This window comes from Anastrepha ludens, chromosome 3 (genome assembly GCF_028408465.1).
Source record: "Anastrepha ludens isolate Willacy chromosome 3, idAnaLude1.1, whole genome shotgun sequence".
NCBI lineage: Eukaryota > Metazoa > Arthropoda > Insecta > Diptera > Tephritidae > Anastrepha > Anastrepha ludens.
This window is the reverse complement of record NC_071499.1, coordinates 72498067-72517073: the sequence shown is the minus strand read 5'-3', so window position 1 is coordinate 72517073 and position 19007 is coordinate 72498067. Positions and strand designations below refer to the sequence as shown.

At 35.8% G+C, this 19007-nt stretch overlaps 1 protein-coding gene across 1 annotated transcript in view; it reads left to right on the top strand.

Moving 5' to 3' along the window:
* The window catches only part of LOC128858204 (protein sidekick), a 102842-nt gene that overhangs the window by 52049 nt on the left and 31786 nt on the right, over positions 1-19007 (top strand). The window contains exons 5-7 of the mRNA XM_054094272.1: positions 3446-3565; positions 8702-8857; positions 13799-14227. Of these exons, the coding sequence (XP_053950247.1) occupies positions 3446-3565; positions 8702-8857; positions 13799-14227 (705 nt within the window). The remainder of the gene's footprint in view (positions 1-3445; positions 3566-8701; positions 8858-13798; positions 14228-19007) is intronic.

Here is a 19007-nt window from a genome sequence, read left to right as displayed (position 1 = left end):
GTCTTTCGAATGTTGAATTCTGAGCAATTTTTGGTTCTCAGTTGACTTGTGCGGAATGCAACGTGCACAGATCTTTCGTAAACCCGAATGATCAGTTAAAATGCGATAAATCGATGTTTTGGAGATATTCAACTCAGATGCCATGAATTTTAACGATGATTTCGGTTAATTTTTGATAAATTTACGAACAATTTCGATGGAGCTTTCGGTGATTACTGACTTTGGTGATCACTGTTCATTGTGATTTATGTCCTCACAACCATCTGTGAGACGTGTAAGCCACTCTTGAACTCTGGCACGATCATCGCCATAAACTTTTTTCATTGATTCAAATACTTCGATAAAAGTTTTACCGATTTTAAAACAAAATTTGATATTAGCTTTTTGTTCGAAACTCATTTTTGTACCGATAACACAAACAAACTGACACTTTAGACCCAATAACATCGCTTCCACTGAACCGGATGTCACCAAGCTTTCACTGGAAGTCAGCTAAAGATGTAACTTCCAACGCACTAATTCATTAAGAAGATGGCGCTATCAAAAGCATTTTTATGACGCCAGCCTTGTTTATTTTGGACTTCCCCTTATATAAGCGCCATGTGCTGAACCTTCTGAAGCCAGAAACAGGCGTTGTCTTGTTGAAAGCCGTCCATCAGACTAAAATCCCGTAAAGGAGAATATTCTTTGTTTTAAACTAACTTCTCGGTGAAGTAGAGACTCGAAATTTGAATGGCAGTGACAATGCAACAAAAAATAGGGCTTATGAAAAAGTTGTATCAAAACCCATGCAAGTGAAATAAATTCGCTGACAATAATAACAAAGCCAATAATAATAAACATAACAATGGCCCTACTCTCGCCCATATGACTCGAGGAGTGCAGTTTACATGACCTACCGGCAAGTTTTGTTTTGACCTCAAGACAAGAAAGATATGAGTTTGCTCTTTTACACAGAAAACATTAGCAGCTGAATAAAAATATTTGTATAAGTAAATATCTACCGCGGTCAATCATTTTTGAAGCGGATGGTATGGTTTTCTTAGCAGTGAAAAGCGAGTCCCGATATATCAACGGCGCTAAAATGCGAGTTGAAATTGTTGGCAAAATGTTTTGAATGGTTCATTTTGTTACTTATTTTCAATTACTTATTTTCGTCCCTTGTGTCCCTATTGCATTCATTTAGCTTACATTCATTGCTTATAAATCAGGTAGATTTTTGCTTTTCGACTCGTTCATTTTGTGTTTCCACTCACCTGTTTCTACTGTTAGTTTCTGAAAATGTTTTCTCTACTTATTTAAAAAAATAATACGCATTTTTACGTTCAAAAAATTTGTGATTGGCTTGTTGGCTGCAATTAAGCAATGTGTGTGCCTATATTTTGTATGTAAATTGTGCTGTCGGTGCCCGTGGCGAACAGCTCACTTCACTTAAACATCTCAACATTTATTTTTTGTATACGAAAGCAAAAAACATACATATGTTAACACGCAAGTATCAACCCAGTCAAAAGTTATATACATATTTATATGTATTTAAATATAATATTCATGCTACTCCAACATACGGGGAATTTCCACAGATATGCCAACATTTTAATACCTTCATCACCACTTGGTACACAATTTTCCCACTACCATGCAATATTTATGTATGTGTATAGTATATCACTTTAAATAATATAATATATAGTAGCTTAAATATAAATATGCATATGCACTTAATACATACATATATACAGTAGGGTGGGTCAGTTTGTATGGAATGATCGTTCGACATCGTTCCTGGCAGATGCGGATTCTACATGGAATTCTAAGAAAAAAAGTCCACTAGAGAATAACTCTAAGATCGGTTTCGAGCCAAGCAAATTTTAAAAGAAACTAGTACGAAAATTGAGAGAAAGTTATGGCACCTCCTGTTGAAAGTTGAGAGGATATAAAATTAAAATACTTGTAAAAACTTTTTTAATTGAAAAAAAAAAAAATTGCTTAAAAAAAAATTTTTTATTAATTTTTTCAAATATAGTAAAATTTAATTGTTTTTTGTTTTTTTTGTTTTTAAGTTTTCGTTTGATGTACGTATAAAAAATATACATACCGCCACTTTTTCTATTATAATAAAGATTATTTCAAAAGACGCACCTAGATTTTGTTTTAAAATAAAACATGTTAAAATGTATATCATATCAGGTCTTTCTAATTTTAATCAAAATATGGCTCATAACCAGATTTGAGTTGTTGACTAAAATTGTTGTTGTTAAAATTCCATTACTTTAAAACAAAAGGAATAAGCACAACACAATGCATAGTGAAAATTTAGCCGGTACTTACTGAGTGGCAGCCTCAACCACAACCGGTCGATAAAGTGTTAAGGACCGATAATTTTCATCGTAAGCTTGAATAATTTTAATGCGTTGTCTATCGTGTAAAATTTTACATTTATCTACTTGACAAAGAAGAAGAATTCACCACTGACATCTAGGCGTCACTTTTGAAAGATTCTTTATTAAAAAATTAAATATAATTTGCTTTGTAGTGCCATCATTGGGTTCATGAAATAATCAATAGATGTCAAAAATAAATTCTTCGCACCAATAAATCCCCAAGTGTACAAGTTTGTTCGAAAAAAAAATAGCATTCAGCACTCATAGTCAATATTAATCGCCATATTAACTTCGTATTAATGATTTGTCTTCTTCTTCTTTAAAGATTTCGGGGGCTCGAAATTGCTCTCAAGCCAACTTTTGCTCTAGTTAACTTTTTCTTCGAATTTTGTGTAGACTCTGAATCTGCTGGAACGAAGTGGAAAAAAAAACATTTAACCACCCTAATAAACACTCAAACAAAACTACCTGCCAACCTCATATAGCATACGCTAGCACCTGTACTCATATTTGCCCAAGGATTGTCCCTTTTTGCATATTTACTACACTAAAAAACATTTCATACAATTTGAGTGGCCTGCCTGCCTGATGATGGTTGAAGTAAACTCTGCAGCACACTGAGGTAGGCACACAAAGCACCTAGTATGTTTTTATTTGCACTTACACCTTTTTTTGCCTATCAAGCTGGTCAAAGTTCGTAAATGAATAATTGGCCCGACACTGGTCTGTTAGCTGCCTGCCTTGGCTGGCTTGCTGGCTTACCGGTTAGCTGACCAGCTGGCGCCAACATAAACCACTTGATTGTACACCCTTGATCACCCCCAACCTTACCGCACGTATGGGCTCGTTGTTTTTTTTTTTGTTTCCATTATGCACTGTAACTGTACTTGAACACTATTTGCTTGGATTTTTTTTTTATAAAACAAACACTGCGCGAAAATTATTTTTTGCAGTTTTGGCACTCTCGTGTTACTTTGTGTCGTTTTAGCTATTTGTTTTTGTTGTTTTGTGCTAGCCCAACTCTTTTAACTCTGTTTTTTATTTTTATTTTTCTCCCGTAGCTTCTGCGCCTGTGATGGAGAAACCGCCACAAAACGTAACCGCATTGGATGGCAAGGACGCGACTATTTGGTGCCGAGCAGTTGGTGCACCAAATCCCAACATCACATGGATTTACAACGGTAAGTCGACGCGAAAACTGAGCGTATGTATCCGTGCGCACTTACACATATATGTGGAGATATGTGGGCATAAAAGCTGCACTTATCGCCAAACAGGCTTACAACACACACACCAACTTACACGGCATACCTTAGCATTTAAGTTAATAACTCGGAAAAAGCGCACAAAATATTTTCATACCTACATAAATGTATATATGCAGGTTATTTTAGCGCTCGTACGTTCTTATATTCCCATATACATACATATGTATGAAAGTTTTATGTTATTTCGTCTATTGAAGTGAAGTGGCAAAAGTTTTTGGACGTTTTTGGCTAACATTAGAAGTACAACCACTCAGACGTTCATTAGACGATATTTTTCATCTTTACATGAATGAGCAAAGTTGTGATGGGTTATATACCATGTTCTGAGTGTATGTACAATACAATATTTATGTGTTGTTAGAGGGAAAATTGTATGCGAAAATTTACTTAATTTTTTTGAAATAGAAATGGAACTATTTTCTTTTTCAAAAACACACATACACATTTTCGTAATTTTCATTTAGAAAAATAAATAGTAGATATTGCAATACAAGCAGAGGGAGCAACACTGCTTAATGAAGTAGCAACGATACTACAGAATTCCATCGAACATAGACCCATTAGAGCTCCCAGTGACTTAGCAAAGCACTGCATGCGGCCGAAACAAAGCAAGGTACACGGCGAAGCTGAATAAAGTAAACATTACTAGTTATAAGTTATTTTGCCTTGTTTGCCGCTTCTTCAGCCTTCCTAATGTATGTATGTACTCGTATGTTAAAATATCTATGTATCTATGTTAACGTTCAGAGGCTCGATTTTAAATAAATAAAGGAGCTAAAATGCTTCAATATTTATCTGGACAAGACTGGATTATCTAGTGATCAAACGTGTAATCGAAAACGAAAACGCAGTCGATTACGGCCTATTAGGGTAGGGGTAGCCAGTGCCAAATTAATTCGCACAATTCAATTGAAAAATGGCATATTTTTAACGATATTTTGGCGATACAAACAGTTACAGCTATTTTCATATTTCGATTAATCTTCATAGTGCGATTAATCTGTGCTCACCAACACACTCGCAATGCCGACCTCTGTTTGATACATTGCATATATGTGGGCTCTCGGCAAAACCACTTAAATCGACTTGGAACTTTCTAAAGTACTGCTGACATCCTTGTTAATTAAATTTAAGTTAAAGTAAAAAAATTGTTCTATGCAAGTTCGAAATCTATTAATCCAGAAGCACAAGCTACCAAATGACGTGCATATCTAACACTCATACGCCCCAACGCACAAAACCCAGCACTGTTAAGCAATCGCAGTTTGAAATGTTACTCATACGCCATAGGCTATCAATTATCATACATTTTTCTTTCCCGCATGATAAGGAAAGTTATAATATTTGAATATAGCGATAGGCGGACGCCGTAGCCGAATGGGTTGGTGCGTGACTACCATTCGGAATTCCGAGAGAACGCAGGTTCGAATCTCGGTGAAAGACCAAAATGATGAAAATGTTATTTTCTAATAGCGGTGGCCTCATAAAAAATATCTGCCGTTCGGAGTCGGTTTGAAACTGTAGGTCCCTCCATTTGTGGAACAACATCAAGACGAACGCCACAAACAGGAGGAGGAGCTCGGCCCAGCACCCTAAAAGGCTGTAAGCGCCAATTATATACATATATATTATATTTGAATATAGGTAACCAAAGGGTGGTCCACCTAACGTACAGGATTTCATTCAACTTGTCCATAAAGAGTAAAAGCGAAAATCTTCCAATTTGGTAAATGTCTAATAAAATTTCTGACACATCACGCATGATACTGTGGTTCTCAAAATACAAAAAAAAAAATCAAATTTCAAACGCTGCGGTGATGGTTGTCGAGTACGAAAATGCACTCAATTAAAAAAAATGTGTCGTGGACTCATAATATATTATATGTGTGTTAAGTTATACATAATCATCTAATTTTGTTTTTGAATAACTTTTGCACTAAATAAAAACAATGATTTTGAGAGATAGAAATCTTGATTTTGACCTTTAGCCTTGGGTACCCAATTTTTGTCTATTTGCATATTGCAGCTGTCTAGTTCACAAGTGTCGAATATCATTGACATATCTTCCCATAGGGTGATTCATTTGCGCCACCTTACATATTAGGCTGTTTTTTATTTGACATAAGATTTTTTGTTATTTTTACTCTATTCGAAAACATAAAAAACTAAGATATTTTTTCGCATTCTCAAAGAACCTAATATTTAAGAAAGTTAACAGGAAATAAAAAATTTATAAAAGTTGTTTTAAGAAATGTTTGCTATTTATTTATCAATTTTTTAATTTCAATTAGTTTTTTTATAAAATGAGAAATTTAAAAAAGGTATTTTGAGAAATTTTGTCTATTAATTTATTTATTTTGTAATTTTAATTCTTTGTAAAATGGAAAATTATAAAACATTATTTTCAGAAGTTTATCTTTTATCTTTTAATTTAAATTAGTTTTTTTTATAAAATGAAAATTTTTTTTTAATTTTTTGGGAAGTCTTTACTCTGTACTTGTTTATCTTTTAATATGAATTTTTTTTTTTCATAAAATGAAAAATTTTAAAAAGTTATTTTCCGAAGTATTGTGTATATGTGTCCTGGTCTACGAAAAGGTACCTTACGTGCGAAAACAAGTTTTCGAGAAAACAGCAGTTAAAGTTTAAACTTCTAAAAACCCTCGTAACTTTTTTAAATATTAATATTTTTCAATCCGGGTTGGCTTATTTTCTTCAGCATAGATCACAGTATCAATAAAATCACAGAAGCAGTGAAAAACATTTTTTTTATATATAAATAAATAGGAAAAAGTTAATGCAAATCGCAGAAATCGTTTTAAAAAATAAGTTAGCTTTTGTATTTTCGTATTTGTACTTTTCTTTTTTTTTTACTTTTAACAAACTTTTAAACAAATTATGACTTTCTGGTTTTCACCATTTTAAAGAGCCTTCCACACACTATTCGAATCAACAAGAAAGTGGAAAATGATTTTTTGACACGTAAGTTACCTTTTCATAGACCAGGTCACATATATTTATTTATCTTTTAATTTAAATTAGTTTTTTATAAAATAATAAATTTTAATGAGTTATTTTGAGAGTTTTTTTCTATTTATTTATTTATTTATCTTTTAATTATTTTTTTATGAAATGAAAAAATTTAAGAAAGTTATTTCGACAAGTTTTGTCTATTTATTTATGTATATTTTACTTTAAATTATTTTTTATAAAACGAAAAATTTTAAAAAGTTATTTTGAGAGCTTTATTTATCTATTTTTTAATTTAAATTATTTTTTTTATGAAAGGGAAATTTTTAATAAGTTATTTGGAGAAGCCTTTAGTATTTATTAATTTATCTTTTAATATAAATTATTTTTTTACGGAATGAAAAATTTAATTAAATATTTTGAGATTTTTTTTTTTCTATTTATTTAATCATTTATTATATTTATTTATTTATATTTTAATTTCAATTATTTTTTTATAAAAATATGGCTCATTCCATAATAAAGATCATATTAAAGATAAGACTTGTCGAATTTTCGTTAAAATTTCAAAATTTTTGATCACAATTACTGTCACTGTTTGCGGAGAAAGGCTAACCGCTACGTCAGTAAACTCTGAATGGCATTATTTATTAAATATGTTCAATTAATTCAAGTGTTTCGCATGCGATAATTGGTAGGAAAGCATATTATTAATTCATATGGGACATGTGGTAGAACCGACCCCTAAACCGCGACCAAAAAAAAACAAAAACATTTTAAAACTCACGCATCTGCTATTTAGCTGATAGAATGATGAGCTGACGCGGCTATTTTCAGAAAGTTGGAAAATAAGGCGCATCCTAATGTATACCCCTATCGTAGCGAAATGTGAAAATAATCGTATAACAATAAATTAAATTATCACTTTTTTGTACTTTCAAATGTTCACTCAAATGGCCTCTGGAAACCTCAAAAATGATAAATAAAAATGAAAAAGTGTGCCAGTGCAACTTTTTCATTGCGCCACATTTACGATTAAATTTTAGAGCGCCACAAAACAAAAGTGTGTGATCAAATCACATTTTTTCTACTTGACCATTTTTCGAATATTATGAAAATTGCACCGCAATTATAAGTGCTTAATGCTATAATATTTATAAATATTTAATACCAAAATTAGCCAATAAAAAGTTATTTAAATGTGCATGCTTCAATATTGTATGTCTACTAATACTAATGAAATATTTGTTTTTGTTCTCCTTTTCTAATTTTGTGTGTTCCCTTGCGACTAACTACCAACCAACCAACCAACGCAACCAACAACATCAATAATGCCGCTAACAACAACTGCTACAATCACAACCAAAATGTGGCAATGTGTATTTTAAAATGCTAAAATTTGCTGCTGAAATCCTTTTTACCACATAACCACCGCATTAATTTCACGAAAACCAAACAAAAAACAAAACAACGCAACTGAAACCGCAATAACACCAACAATTGGCTGTACATCAAAATGTATATTACTCGCACTACTTGCCACCTGCTGTCCGTGCCCGGCTTGGCTGCCTGCCTGCCTGACTGTTGTATACTTGTCCTGTTCGTTGCTGACACAACTGCGGGACTTGTGCGTTTTTATGCTTGTTATGCTTTGCCAAAATGATAACAACTACAAAATTATCGCACACACTATAATTGCAATATCCTTCCACCTGTGCAACGTGCATCCTCGCCCGTCCAACATCCGTTTCATCCGCACTTTGAATACTTAATGCGCTCGTGAAATTGTGAATATGATCATGACTGTCTCTGTGCCCGCCTCTGCTGACTGCCGTTTAATTGGTTTTTTGATACATACACGCATATGGTTTGGTTCGCAAAAATGCTTGTACCATTTTAACTACGCTAACAATAACAATGCACTGCGTACTGTGCACTATTCTGTAAATGCATCATTTGGTTTTGCTGGCGCCTCCAACAAACGCTCATCATCTGCATCATTATTTTGCCTCCTTTGTGAATATTATCTGTACACATGGCTGTGATTTGCATCAATATAAACAACAATAACAACAACAGAAACACAACTTGTTGAAATATCCAGTCGTATACAAATTCTCGAATCGGGTGATTTATTAATGTCGAATGTACGTGAAACGGACGCTGGCCTTTACACGTGCGTGCGTTCGAATGAGGCGGGCACCGTCAATGGCGAGGCATATCTAAGCGTTTTGGGTAAGTATGCGGCATGTAGAGGCAGCGGCAACAATTAAATGCGCTAACCTCAAGAAAAATTATCACTGTGTTTTGTATGTATTACGATTGCGTTTGTAATTGCGTATAAAGTAGTTTGCCGGTATCAGCTTACGGCCTGCATTTGGTCCTGCTCCTGCTGCACACCTAACAAACTCCCTGCCTGATTGCGCTGCTCTTAGTTCTAAATAAATATTATTGCGAACTTTATTTTTACCTTGTGAATGAGAAAACCAAGCAAATTGTTTTAGTTGTCATAACTACTGATTCCGACGGTCTTAATTAGCGACTTGAACACAGCATGGGCGTGATAACTTTTATTTTGTTTGTTTGTTGAGGATTTTTGTTAATGAAAAAAATGTATTTAATGCGAATCATATACTGTGTCACTAAGCTGCACTTTAATAGCAACTTTTTGAGGTTTAGATTTGATTCTAAATTTAGGAATAATAGGCAAATGTACAGTATCTCTGTATGTACATAAATTAGACTGTCGAAATAAACCATATCATTTTATTGGATTTGTATTAGAAACTGTCCGAATATATGCAAAATTTTATGCAATTTGGACCATGGTAACCATGTCGACTTGTAGTGAAAATTATGAAAGCAAGCTCGTTTTTTATTGCTTTACTTATTTTGCTTCTGCATAAAGACAGTATTAGTATACTTACTTCAGTATTAGGGCTGAATACTTAGTTAATCTGTGGTTTTTCACCTGGTGTGCAGGAGTTTTTCTAATAGAGCATAAATTACAATACTAATCGCTCACTACCTACAATAAAGTCATAATGGAAGAAGAAATTAGATAAGTATGCAAAAATGGCCACCAGTTCTTCTTTTACGCTGTGTCGACATTTCGGTTTTTTGAGTTATGACGCTATTGAAGTAAATGGCCGATATGTATTTAAAAAGGTTTGCATTAAGTAAATACATAGGCATAAATTAGAAGAAGATTTCGAAAACTTTCGATTTCAATTATCCTTCTAGAACATGTCAAGAATGTGCTTTACAAAATTATCATCCAAGAGTTTTGATTTTCAATGTATTTCGAATAGATTGGAGGATATCAAAGGATACAAATTTCAATACTTGATTTGGGCTAGCAATTTTCTCCCAGTATCGTTAATACCGCCGTAGCCAAATGGGTTGGTGCGTGACTAACATTCGAAATTCGCAGAACGTAAGTTCGAATCTCCGTGAAACAACAAAATGAAGAAAAAGTTTTTTCTAATAGCGGTCGCCCCTCGGCAGGCAATAGCAAACCTCCGAGTGTATTTCTGCCATGAAAAAAACTCCCCATAAAAAATATTTACCGTTCGGATTCGGCTTAAAGCTATAGGTCCCTCAATTTATTGAACAATTTCATGCGCACGCCTCAAATAGCTAAGCTCATAAAAATTAATAGGACTATGAATAAGTTCGTGCGGTTTTTTTTCGAAATTTGAAACTTTATTGACGTAAAATGGTTACAAATTTAATATTCAAAATATTGTCCATCGCTTACTACTACTTTTTCCCATCTTTCTGGGAATTCACGGACTCCCTTTGTGAAAAATTCGGTCGGTTTTGCCGCAATCCACGAATCGATCCATTTTTTGACTTCATCGTAATTACGGAAGTGCTGGTCAGCCAGGCCATGTTGCATCGATCGGAAGAGATAGTAATCGGATGGCGCAAGGTCTGGACTATACGGCGGGTGGGGTAGGACATCCCATTTGAGCGTTTCTAAGTATGTTTTGACCACTTGTGCAACATGTGGCCGAGCATTGTCATGTTGCAAAATAACTTTGTCGTGTCTATCGGCGTATTGCGGCCGTTTTTCTCGCAGTGCTCGGCTCAAACGCATCAATTGTCGTCGGTAGACATCCCCCGTAATCGTTTCATTCGGTTTCAGTAGCTCATAATACACAACACCCAGCTGGTCCCACCAGATACACAGCATAACCTTCAGGCCATGAATATTCTGCGCCGACGTCGATGTTGAAGCATGGCCAGGGTATCCATACGTTGCCCGACGTTTTGGATTGTCGTAATGGACCCACTTTTCATCGCCAGTCACAATTCGATGCAAAAAACCCTTTCTTTTGTGCCGTTGAAGCAGTTGTTCGCATGCCATAAAACGGCGTTCAACGTCTCTTGGCTTCAATTCATACGGCACCCAATGGCCTACCTTTCGGATCATTCCCATGGCTTTTAAACGTTTGGAAATGGTTGATTGATCAACTCCCAAAGTTTTTGCAACCTCTTCTTGCGTTTGAGCCGGATCTTGATCGAGCAATTCCTCCAATTCGGTATCCATGAACTTTGGCGGCGCACCCTCGCGTTCTTCGTCTTCCAAGCCAAAATCACCACTTTTAAAGCGTGCAAACCACTTCTGGCACGTTCGCTCAGATAGAGCATGCTCACCATAAACTTCCACCAAGATACGATGACTTTCGGCTGCTTTTTTCTTCATATTAAAATAATGAAGAAGAATTCCCCGCAAAAACACATTATTTGGCACGAAATTCGACATTTTCAAGTGTGGTAAAAATATTGTTGTTTACGCTTCAAATAAAAAACTTATACTGACGTTTGTGCCTTACGACAGTAGCTCTCCAATGAATGTTTGGAAATGTGGATCGATGGAATAATAATCAAGTTACGCCATCTGTTGTAAAACCGCACCAACTTATTGATAGTCCTATTACTACTCGCTGCTTTTTGGAGCCGCTGATTATAGAGTCCGGCACTCGAAGTGTAACCAATTAAAAAGTCCATAAATTTAGTTTAGGAACTTACTTTTATTCAATTCAAAGTAAAAAATGTATGAAAATAATACAAAATTAAGAATGAATTTACTTTTGCTCGATATGACCACCTTTTGTCTTGGCTATGGTCTTGAGATCCACTCGCGGACAACGGCGCCTTGAGACTGGTGAATCTTTTAGTTCGGATAACCTATCGGCTTCGCGTCTGGTGAATTTGAAAGCCGTTGTGTGGACATTATGAAGTTCGGAACGTGATTTTTTAGATATTCTTGGTTCACTCGAGCTTTGTGAGACGATGGCAAGTCCTGTTGAAACGTCCATGGTCTGCTGCCAAAACGTTTGTCTGCCCACCGCTTCAAAGCAACCTCTAGAACACTTTCACGATAATATTTCGCATTTACATGACTCGATAAAAACGATTGGAGAGCGCCCATCTGCTGTTACAGCTGCCCAAACCATTACCAGTGGCGGGTGCTGCCCCCTGGTGGCCAATCGATGACTCAAATTCTCGTATGAACATTCGGTCAAATAAACTCTATCGTTTCGAACTACTCAATTTGAAAAATTGAAAAGGAAATCAGAAAACTCGGTCAAACATCCAACAAGGGATCTAAACGCTAATTATATTAGGTTGAGGAGTGAGAAATTCATTATATTTGCGTAACAAATTTGAGCAAATGGCTTAAAACTGTTTCATGTTCGGTTTACCTCCTGAACGATGCTACGACTACTAACACGCCGGTACACTTCGACTATTTCCGTGATTTTATTGGCATTTTCGACATTATCAGCATTTTCTTTAACATCAAAAATGACTAAACGTAATCGACGAAACCAAAATTGCACGTGATAAGTGGTTACAGCATCGGCACCATAAACGCCATTCACAATTCCAGCGGTCTGGCTTGCATTTTCGCCTTTATCAAAGAAAATCTGTAAATGTACTGAATTTTATCTTTGTTGACTTTCAAAGTTGACACTCTGTAACTCGCTACTGAATGAACTGAACAAACAAAAAACAGCAAACAAAGAATTTTAGTGTCAGATGTCGCCCTAAGAGCGAGTACAAACTTTAAATTGTTTGACCGTTACATTACGAGATATCGATCGCTCCAACCATCTACCGGGGCAATAATGGATTTCTTTTTCCCAGAACTAATATATAGATATATCAGCGCTTTTTATGTCCCCGTTTAAGAAAAGTGGCGGTAAAACCCTCAGAAAACCATTATTCATGATAATTAAAAAATAAAGATCGAACTCCATAGCGTACTTCCAAGAGTTTCCCACTTTATTAATTATAAAATTAAATTTAGACGCTGAATAAGCTATTTGTAGTTAAATAAATTTAGCTCGAAGACTTCTAGGGTTTCATCAAGTTCAGAAATTTCTTTAACTAATATAAACTGCTGCTCTATTCATTCCTTTGAAATTTTTCAAAACACTATTTTTATTTTAACGGTAATCGATTTTTCATTAATATACAGCTACAGCACTTTTTTGCTGCAGCCATCAACGGAATTCTAAATGGCATAAATCGCTTTCAAAGCCACCTGTCAGCCAGGCGGCAAATCAAATTTGCACAAACTCTATTCAACTTTCATAACTTCATGCCGCTGGCAAAATACTTTCACATGCAAACAGCTTGCATTGGTATTGCAAAAGCGCAAATGGAAACAAACATGCTTCACCTCATCGCCAGAAAAATCTATGTCTCTGCCATCAGTAAAGCAACTCCAACACCCACACCAAAATCTTTGCACTTGCAACGGTAGTTTGCAAATACATGAAACTGCATATACGTTTATAGTTGTATTTGAAGCTAAATGCATGCATGTACATACACACGCAGTAATGGTCACAGCCTCAATCCAAGGGGAACAAAAGAAGGTAGAAAAAGGCCTAAAAATCTTGGTAAACTTTGCAAAGCCGCTGATAGTAGAATGTACAGGATTGTGTGGTGGACGCAGAGCAAACAGAAAAAGGCCAAGGCGTGCAATTCAATTTCCTACCATCAGCAACGTTTTCACATTTCCATTTAAATTCGAAGAGGCAAAACCGCTGCAAAACTTTTCTAATATTTTTTCCATTATTTTTTTCTTTTTTCTCTTTTTCTTATTTTTACTTCCATCGGTTGTTTGTTGGCAACCGCATTTTTATTTACACACAGTTCGCACACAAATCATCCAGCCACCGGTTGACACCACTGTTCTGCTGGGTCTCAATGCGACACTGCAATGCAAAGTTTCCAGCGATCCGACCGTGCCGTATAACGTCGACTGGTATCGCGAAGGTCATCCGACAGCAATCAGTAACTCTCAACGCATCGGCGTACAATCGGACGGCACACTCGAAATACAAGCAGTGCGCGCATCCGATGTGGGCACATACCAATGTGTGGTGACATCGCCAGGCGGCAATGAGACGCGTTCGGCGCGTTTAAGTGTCATCGAATTGCCATTCCCGCCGAGCAATGTGAAAGTGGCGCGCCTTGATGCGCCCAACCAACGAACTATCAACGTTTCATGGACGCCGGGATTCGATGGCAATAGTCCAATATTAAAGTTTATCATACAGCGGCGTGAAGTCTCCGAACTAGGTAAGTGCGCAAATATACTAAGGAGTAAATAATATTATGTACCATAAGTAAATAATGTCATGTGCTATTTGTATATACATATATAACCAGTTTTAAGCAGACCAGTTTAAATGCAGAGCAATTCATTTATATATTATATGAGTTTACTTACTTCAAAGTGGATTGCAACCTGATCATTGTACAGGGTGATGGCCTATTCATATGTATATATGTTTAGTAAATTCAAAGGGTATCGCACAAATATCTCACAAAAATACACATATTCCACAAATACATAGTCAAACAAGTGCAGATACTTATGTATATAGTTGTCTAAGTTTAAGTTCACTTGGTTTTGCAAAAATGTGTGAATATTTCTGAATGTGTGTTGACCATGATTTGCTGGTATTTCAATAGGCTGGAATCAAGAAGTTCATTTAAAAGTGCCGCTTGAATAAATATAGAATAAACTGAGTCACTAAAGAGTAATGCAATACTTCGAAGATGTGCCAAAAGCTGGCCGATAACCTTGAAAAGGCTTTTCGGTATAGAAGTATGTATGTATTTGTACGCTTTCCTTTTCACCACTTTTTCCTATATAAACATACTCTGTAATTAAAGAAAAAGTTTATAGATGAACTCAAAAATGCAACGCTAAAGCCCACGAAGAAACAAAGCAACTCAGAACTTCTGGCTAATAGAGTGCAATGGCAATGCCAATGCCAAAACTCCTGCTATGAAAAAGATCCTCATAAAAACAATTTGCCGTTCAAAGTCGACTTAAAGCATAAAGTTTAAATTGTTTAATCGATACTTTACGAGGTTCTTCCATTTGTGGAGCAACATCAAGACGTACACCACAAATAGGACGAGGAGCTCGACCAAACACCCAACAGAAGTGCACGCGCCAATTATTTATTTATTTAACATGGAGAGCAAACGTTGAACTGTAGTGCTTTGCATTTCGTATCCGAAACAGGGCGGTCCTTTACTCTTTACATGAGAAACCAAAATTTAATAGAAACTTAATAAATGGAAAAAAGCGAACAAATTTCTGAAAATGAATGACGACCGAACCATGAATGATGTACGGTCGTGTAACCGTTTCATGCTACTGACGAAATTTATTAGGTGGTTAATATCTAGGCCTGCTAGATCAGCAGGTGTAGCACAAAAGTAAGAGCCAAGGTGCCGAGATCTTAGCCCTGCAGGAGCTAAGGAGATGATTTCAACTCATCCTCCATACAGCTAACGCAAAAAGGACTCGAATACATTTCGAGTCTCTCACATCACGTATACTTCGCAGACAAAGTGCTGTAAGGTCACCCTCAAAGTTCGAGTGTTGAGGCTTTTTTAGTTTTAGAATCTCGCTCGAGCGCTTCCGATGCACCCCAGAGCCAGAAGTATCTCGCGATCTTACAAGTTTATGTACCTGCCCGCGCTCGCTGAGCTGACGCCAAAACTACCTTTCTAGGAGCTGCCTACAAGTAGTCAAAGGGATCCTAATACTCTCTTTTCGCGATATATGCAACACATCAGATCTCAGCTTACCATATTGCGGTTTAAAGGTAAAATTCTCTTCAAAAAAGTTCTTTTTGAAAGTTTTATATGATATAACTTAATAAATATAACTTCAGGTCCCAATGGTCCCATTCAAGGACTTACTTCTTCTTTTTGTAAGATCAATCCTAACTATCTTTTTTTTGCTTGAAGCTCGCTCCAAAAATTCAAAGCTCCAAAAATTCAAAGCTCCAAAAATTCAAAGCTCCAAAAATGAATACGTTACGTCTGGAAATATAATACTTATGTACATGATACAGGAATCATTAGAGAGAAATCCTATACCTTCCCGGTGTGTTCCCATGTGATGATACTAGATTAATGAGGGATCTTATTCTGTGGTCTCTCATGCTTGGCTCGGGCGATCTGGTTACCTCGCAAGGATGATAGATTACAAGGTTTGGCGAAGCAAATCGTAAGAGTGGCTTTGACTGTTACGTCACGGGGGTTTTGCCGGCAGAATTGTAACTATTCATTTCCCACGTGTTCCTACGCGCTTCCAATTAGCCGTTGTTCAGACGGCAGCGAAATAATATGAGCAGTGGCTGCTTTGAGTTTTTCTTAGATCACCAACACAATCTCAGTTTTGTTGTAAACTAACTGCTGTCATTATCCGGCGGCCACAGTAGCCGAATGGGTTGGTGCGTGACTACCATTCGCAATTCACAGAGAGAACGTCGATTCGAATCTCGGTGATACACCAAAATTAAGAAAAAAAAATTCGAATAGCGGTCGCCCCTCGGCAGGCAAACCTCCGAGTGTATTTCTATCATGAAAAATCTCCTTATAAAAAAATATCTGCCGTTCGGAGTCGGCTCAAAAACTGTAGGTCCCTCCATTTGTGGAACAACATCAAGACGCACACCACAAATAGGAGGAGGAGCTCGACCAAACACCCAAAAAGGGTGTACGCGCCAATTATATATATACATTATCCCTATTACGTCAGCAAATCAGCTAATTCCTTCAAATTCGGATTCGTGCCCATCTATTGTTTGCCTGCGCGATGTAGGCCGACTTGATTCAACGCTTGCTTGAAGATAAACGAACGTCCACATACTGGACAGAATTGGCTGATTGAAGTTCACTTCTCCTTCTCGCTAGCTCGTCCGCCATCCAATTTTCAGCAATGTTTGGTGTCCAGGGACCTAGACAACCTTCGAGGCGCACCGTGTAGCCAGATTATTTAGAATAGCCCGACATGTAGCAGGCCCATCATTAATTCGTCTAAACCTGAGTTAATTTCATTTGTGGTGAGTTGGCCGGAATTTGATATTAAAATGAAGCAAATATGTAATAATAAAAATAAAAAACGATAAGTAACTCAAACTTATTTTATCTGGCCTTAAGCCATAGCCTCGATATTAAATCTACTACTTTATTTCCCTATACTTATTCCCCAGTACCTATTCTTTGGGACCGTCGATCAAAAAATAAGGTTGAAGGTTGAAGTTTTATTTATTTGAGCCATCCGTGAAGAATACAAATACGATACTGTGTCTAAGCTGCCCAGTTTCTCTAAGAGTTGGTCTTACAAAAATTTTAATCACATTATTCAGAGTCACAGATAGATGTTCCCATGATAAGAAAAAGAAGGTAGTTTCACTTGAATTTTTGACGGATACAGGGGTTTTTGAAGCCTCTTATTTAAAAGCGTTGCGATAAGCTTAAGTTAAGAATAATTATATCTTTTCGAGATGGGAATTTTGTGGCATCATTAAATTGAATATTTTTTTAGTCCTCTCAGTCGATTAAAAACAAGTTTAGTACATGATATACTATTATGATATATGTATTAAAAACTATATAAAAATGTAAATTTACTTCCATCAACTTCTTTTAAAGGCAGTTTGAAAAAAATTGTATTACAATTGTCAACCTTTCACTAGATTTCATTTAATATGTCGTAGTAACAACAAAAGTATCTGCTAATGTTACTAAATGGAACTTCCTTCATTTTTGTATCGTGGATGTTCTCATAATTATTGTAGATGCTGTGTAGAATATTTCTCTCGAATGGCATTGACATCGTCCATGTTAATGCGCCATACTCGTACAATATGAAGTTTGGGCATACTTAACTTTTGTTTGTCGAGAGAGGATTCTACTTTTTAATTTCCATCTGAGGCCGAGGTACTAGAATCAGTGGGTAATAATTATTATTTGCATGATTTATAGGCTGCCATAGGGCATTCCTCACATACTTCACCACTTCAAAAAGGACTGAAAATTAGTTAGCTTTAGTTAATTTTATTGGATCATAGTGCACTGCGACCTCTAATGTGGTCTACTGTGAACCTACAATTGGATGCTGTTACTTACAAAATATTTTTCATATGAAAAACCTCAAATTCTTATCAGCATATCACACACAAGGATATCTCACGAGCATCGCCTCATTATTTGGAAGAACATGTATACGTGCACACACTTGCATGTTTATTTTTATCATTTCGTTTCATTCCAATATCAATTTGTAACATCACCTCGCATAATACCAAATTACATCAGAAGTTCTCAGAAAACAGGCATTACTTTTTATACACTGATACACAATTTAAATACTGAATATTAAAAAAATATATCTTTGCCAAAACAGGAGCAGCACATAAAAACGTTTCCTAGCGAATTTCTGCGATTGAGAGAAAACGTAAATTACTCTCACTAAAGTGCCCTCAGTTACAGCATTTTTGCCTGCTGAAATTTATTTTCTTGTAATTTCTGACTAAATCCTGATAAAACGGCTAACCTTACTCCAACGGGAACGCACTACTTTTAATAGGATACTCTCAGGCGTCGCCGGAGCAGGGACTAACTTTACAAACAAAATAGTGATCATTAATTACATTTTGTGTATCCGAATTTTCATACCGGAAATGAGCTATTCCTTTATTTTCAACAAAAATATTATACAAACGAACAGAATAATACTCCCATTATTTCAGAATAAAAAATGCTAGAAAAGTAAATCAAAAATATGAGGTTTGCATATGACGATCTTCACATAAATATACACACAACTCTTTTAGCCATCTGTTGTCAGCAAAGCTCAAATGTTAACAATCATCGTTGCTTGCGTTCATTGTTTTTCGCTTCATAAAGCTGAAACTTAATAGGCCTGTTAACTGAAGTTGAGTTCTTGGTGAGAAATAACATAATAACTGTAAAAAAATATAAACCAAATTTAGCATAAAAGTAGAAGAAAAAGTATCGACATCGCTAGTTTCCGAAAAGAATATAA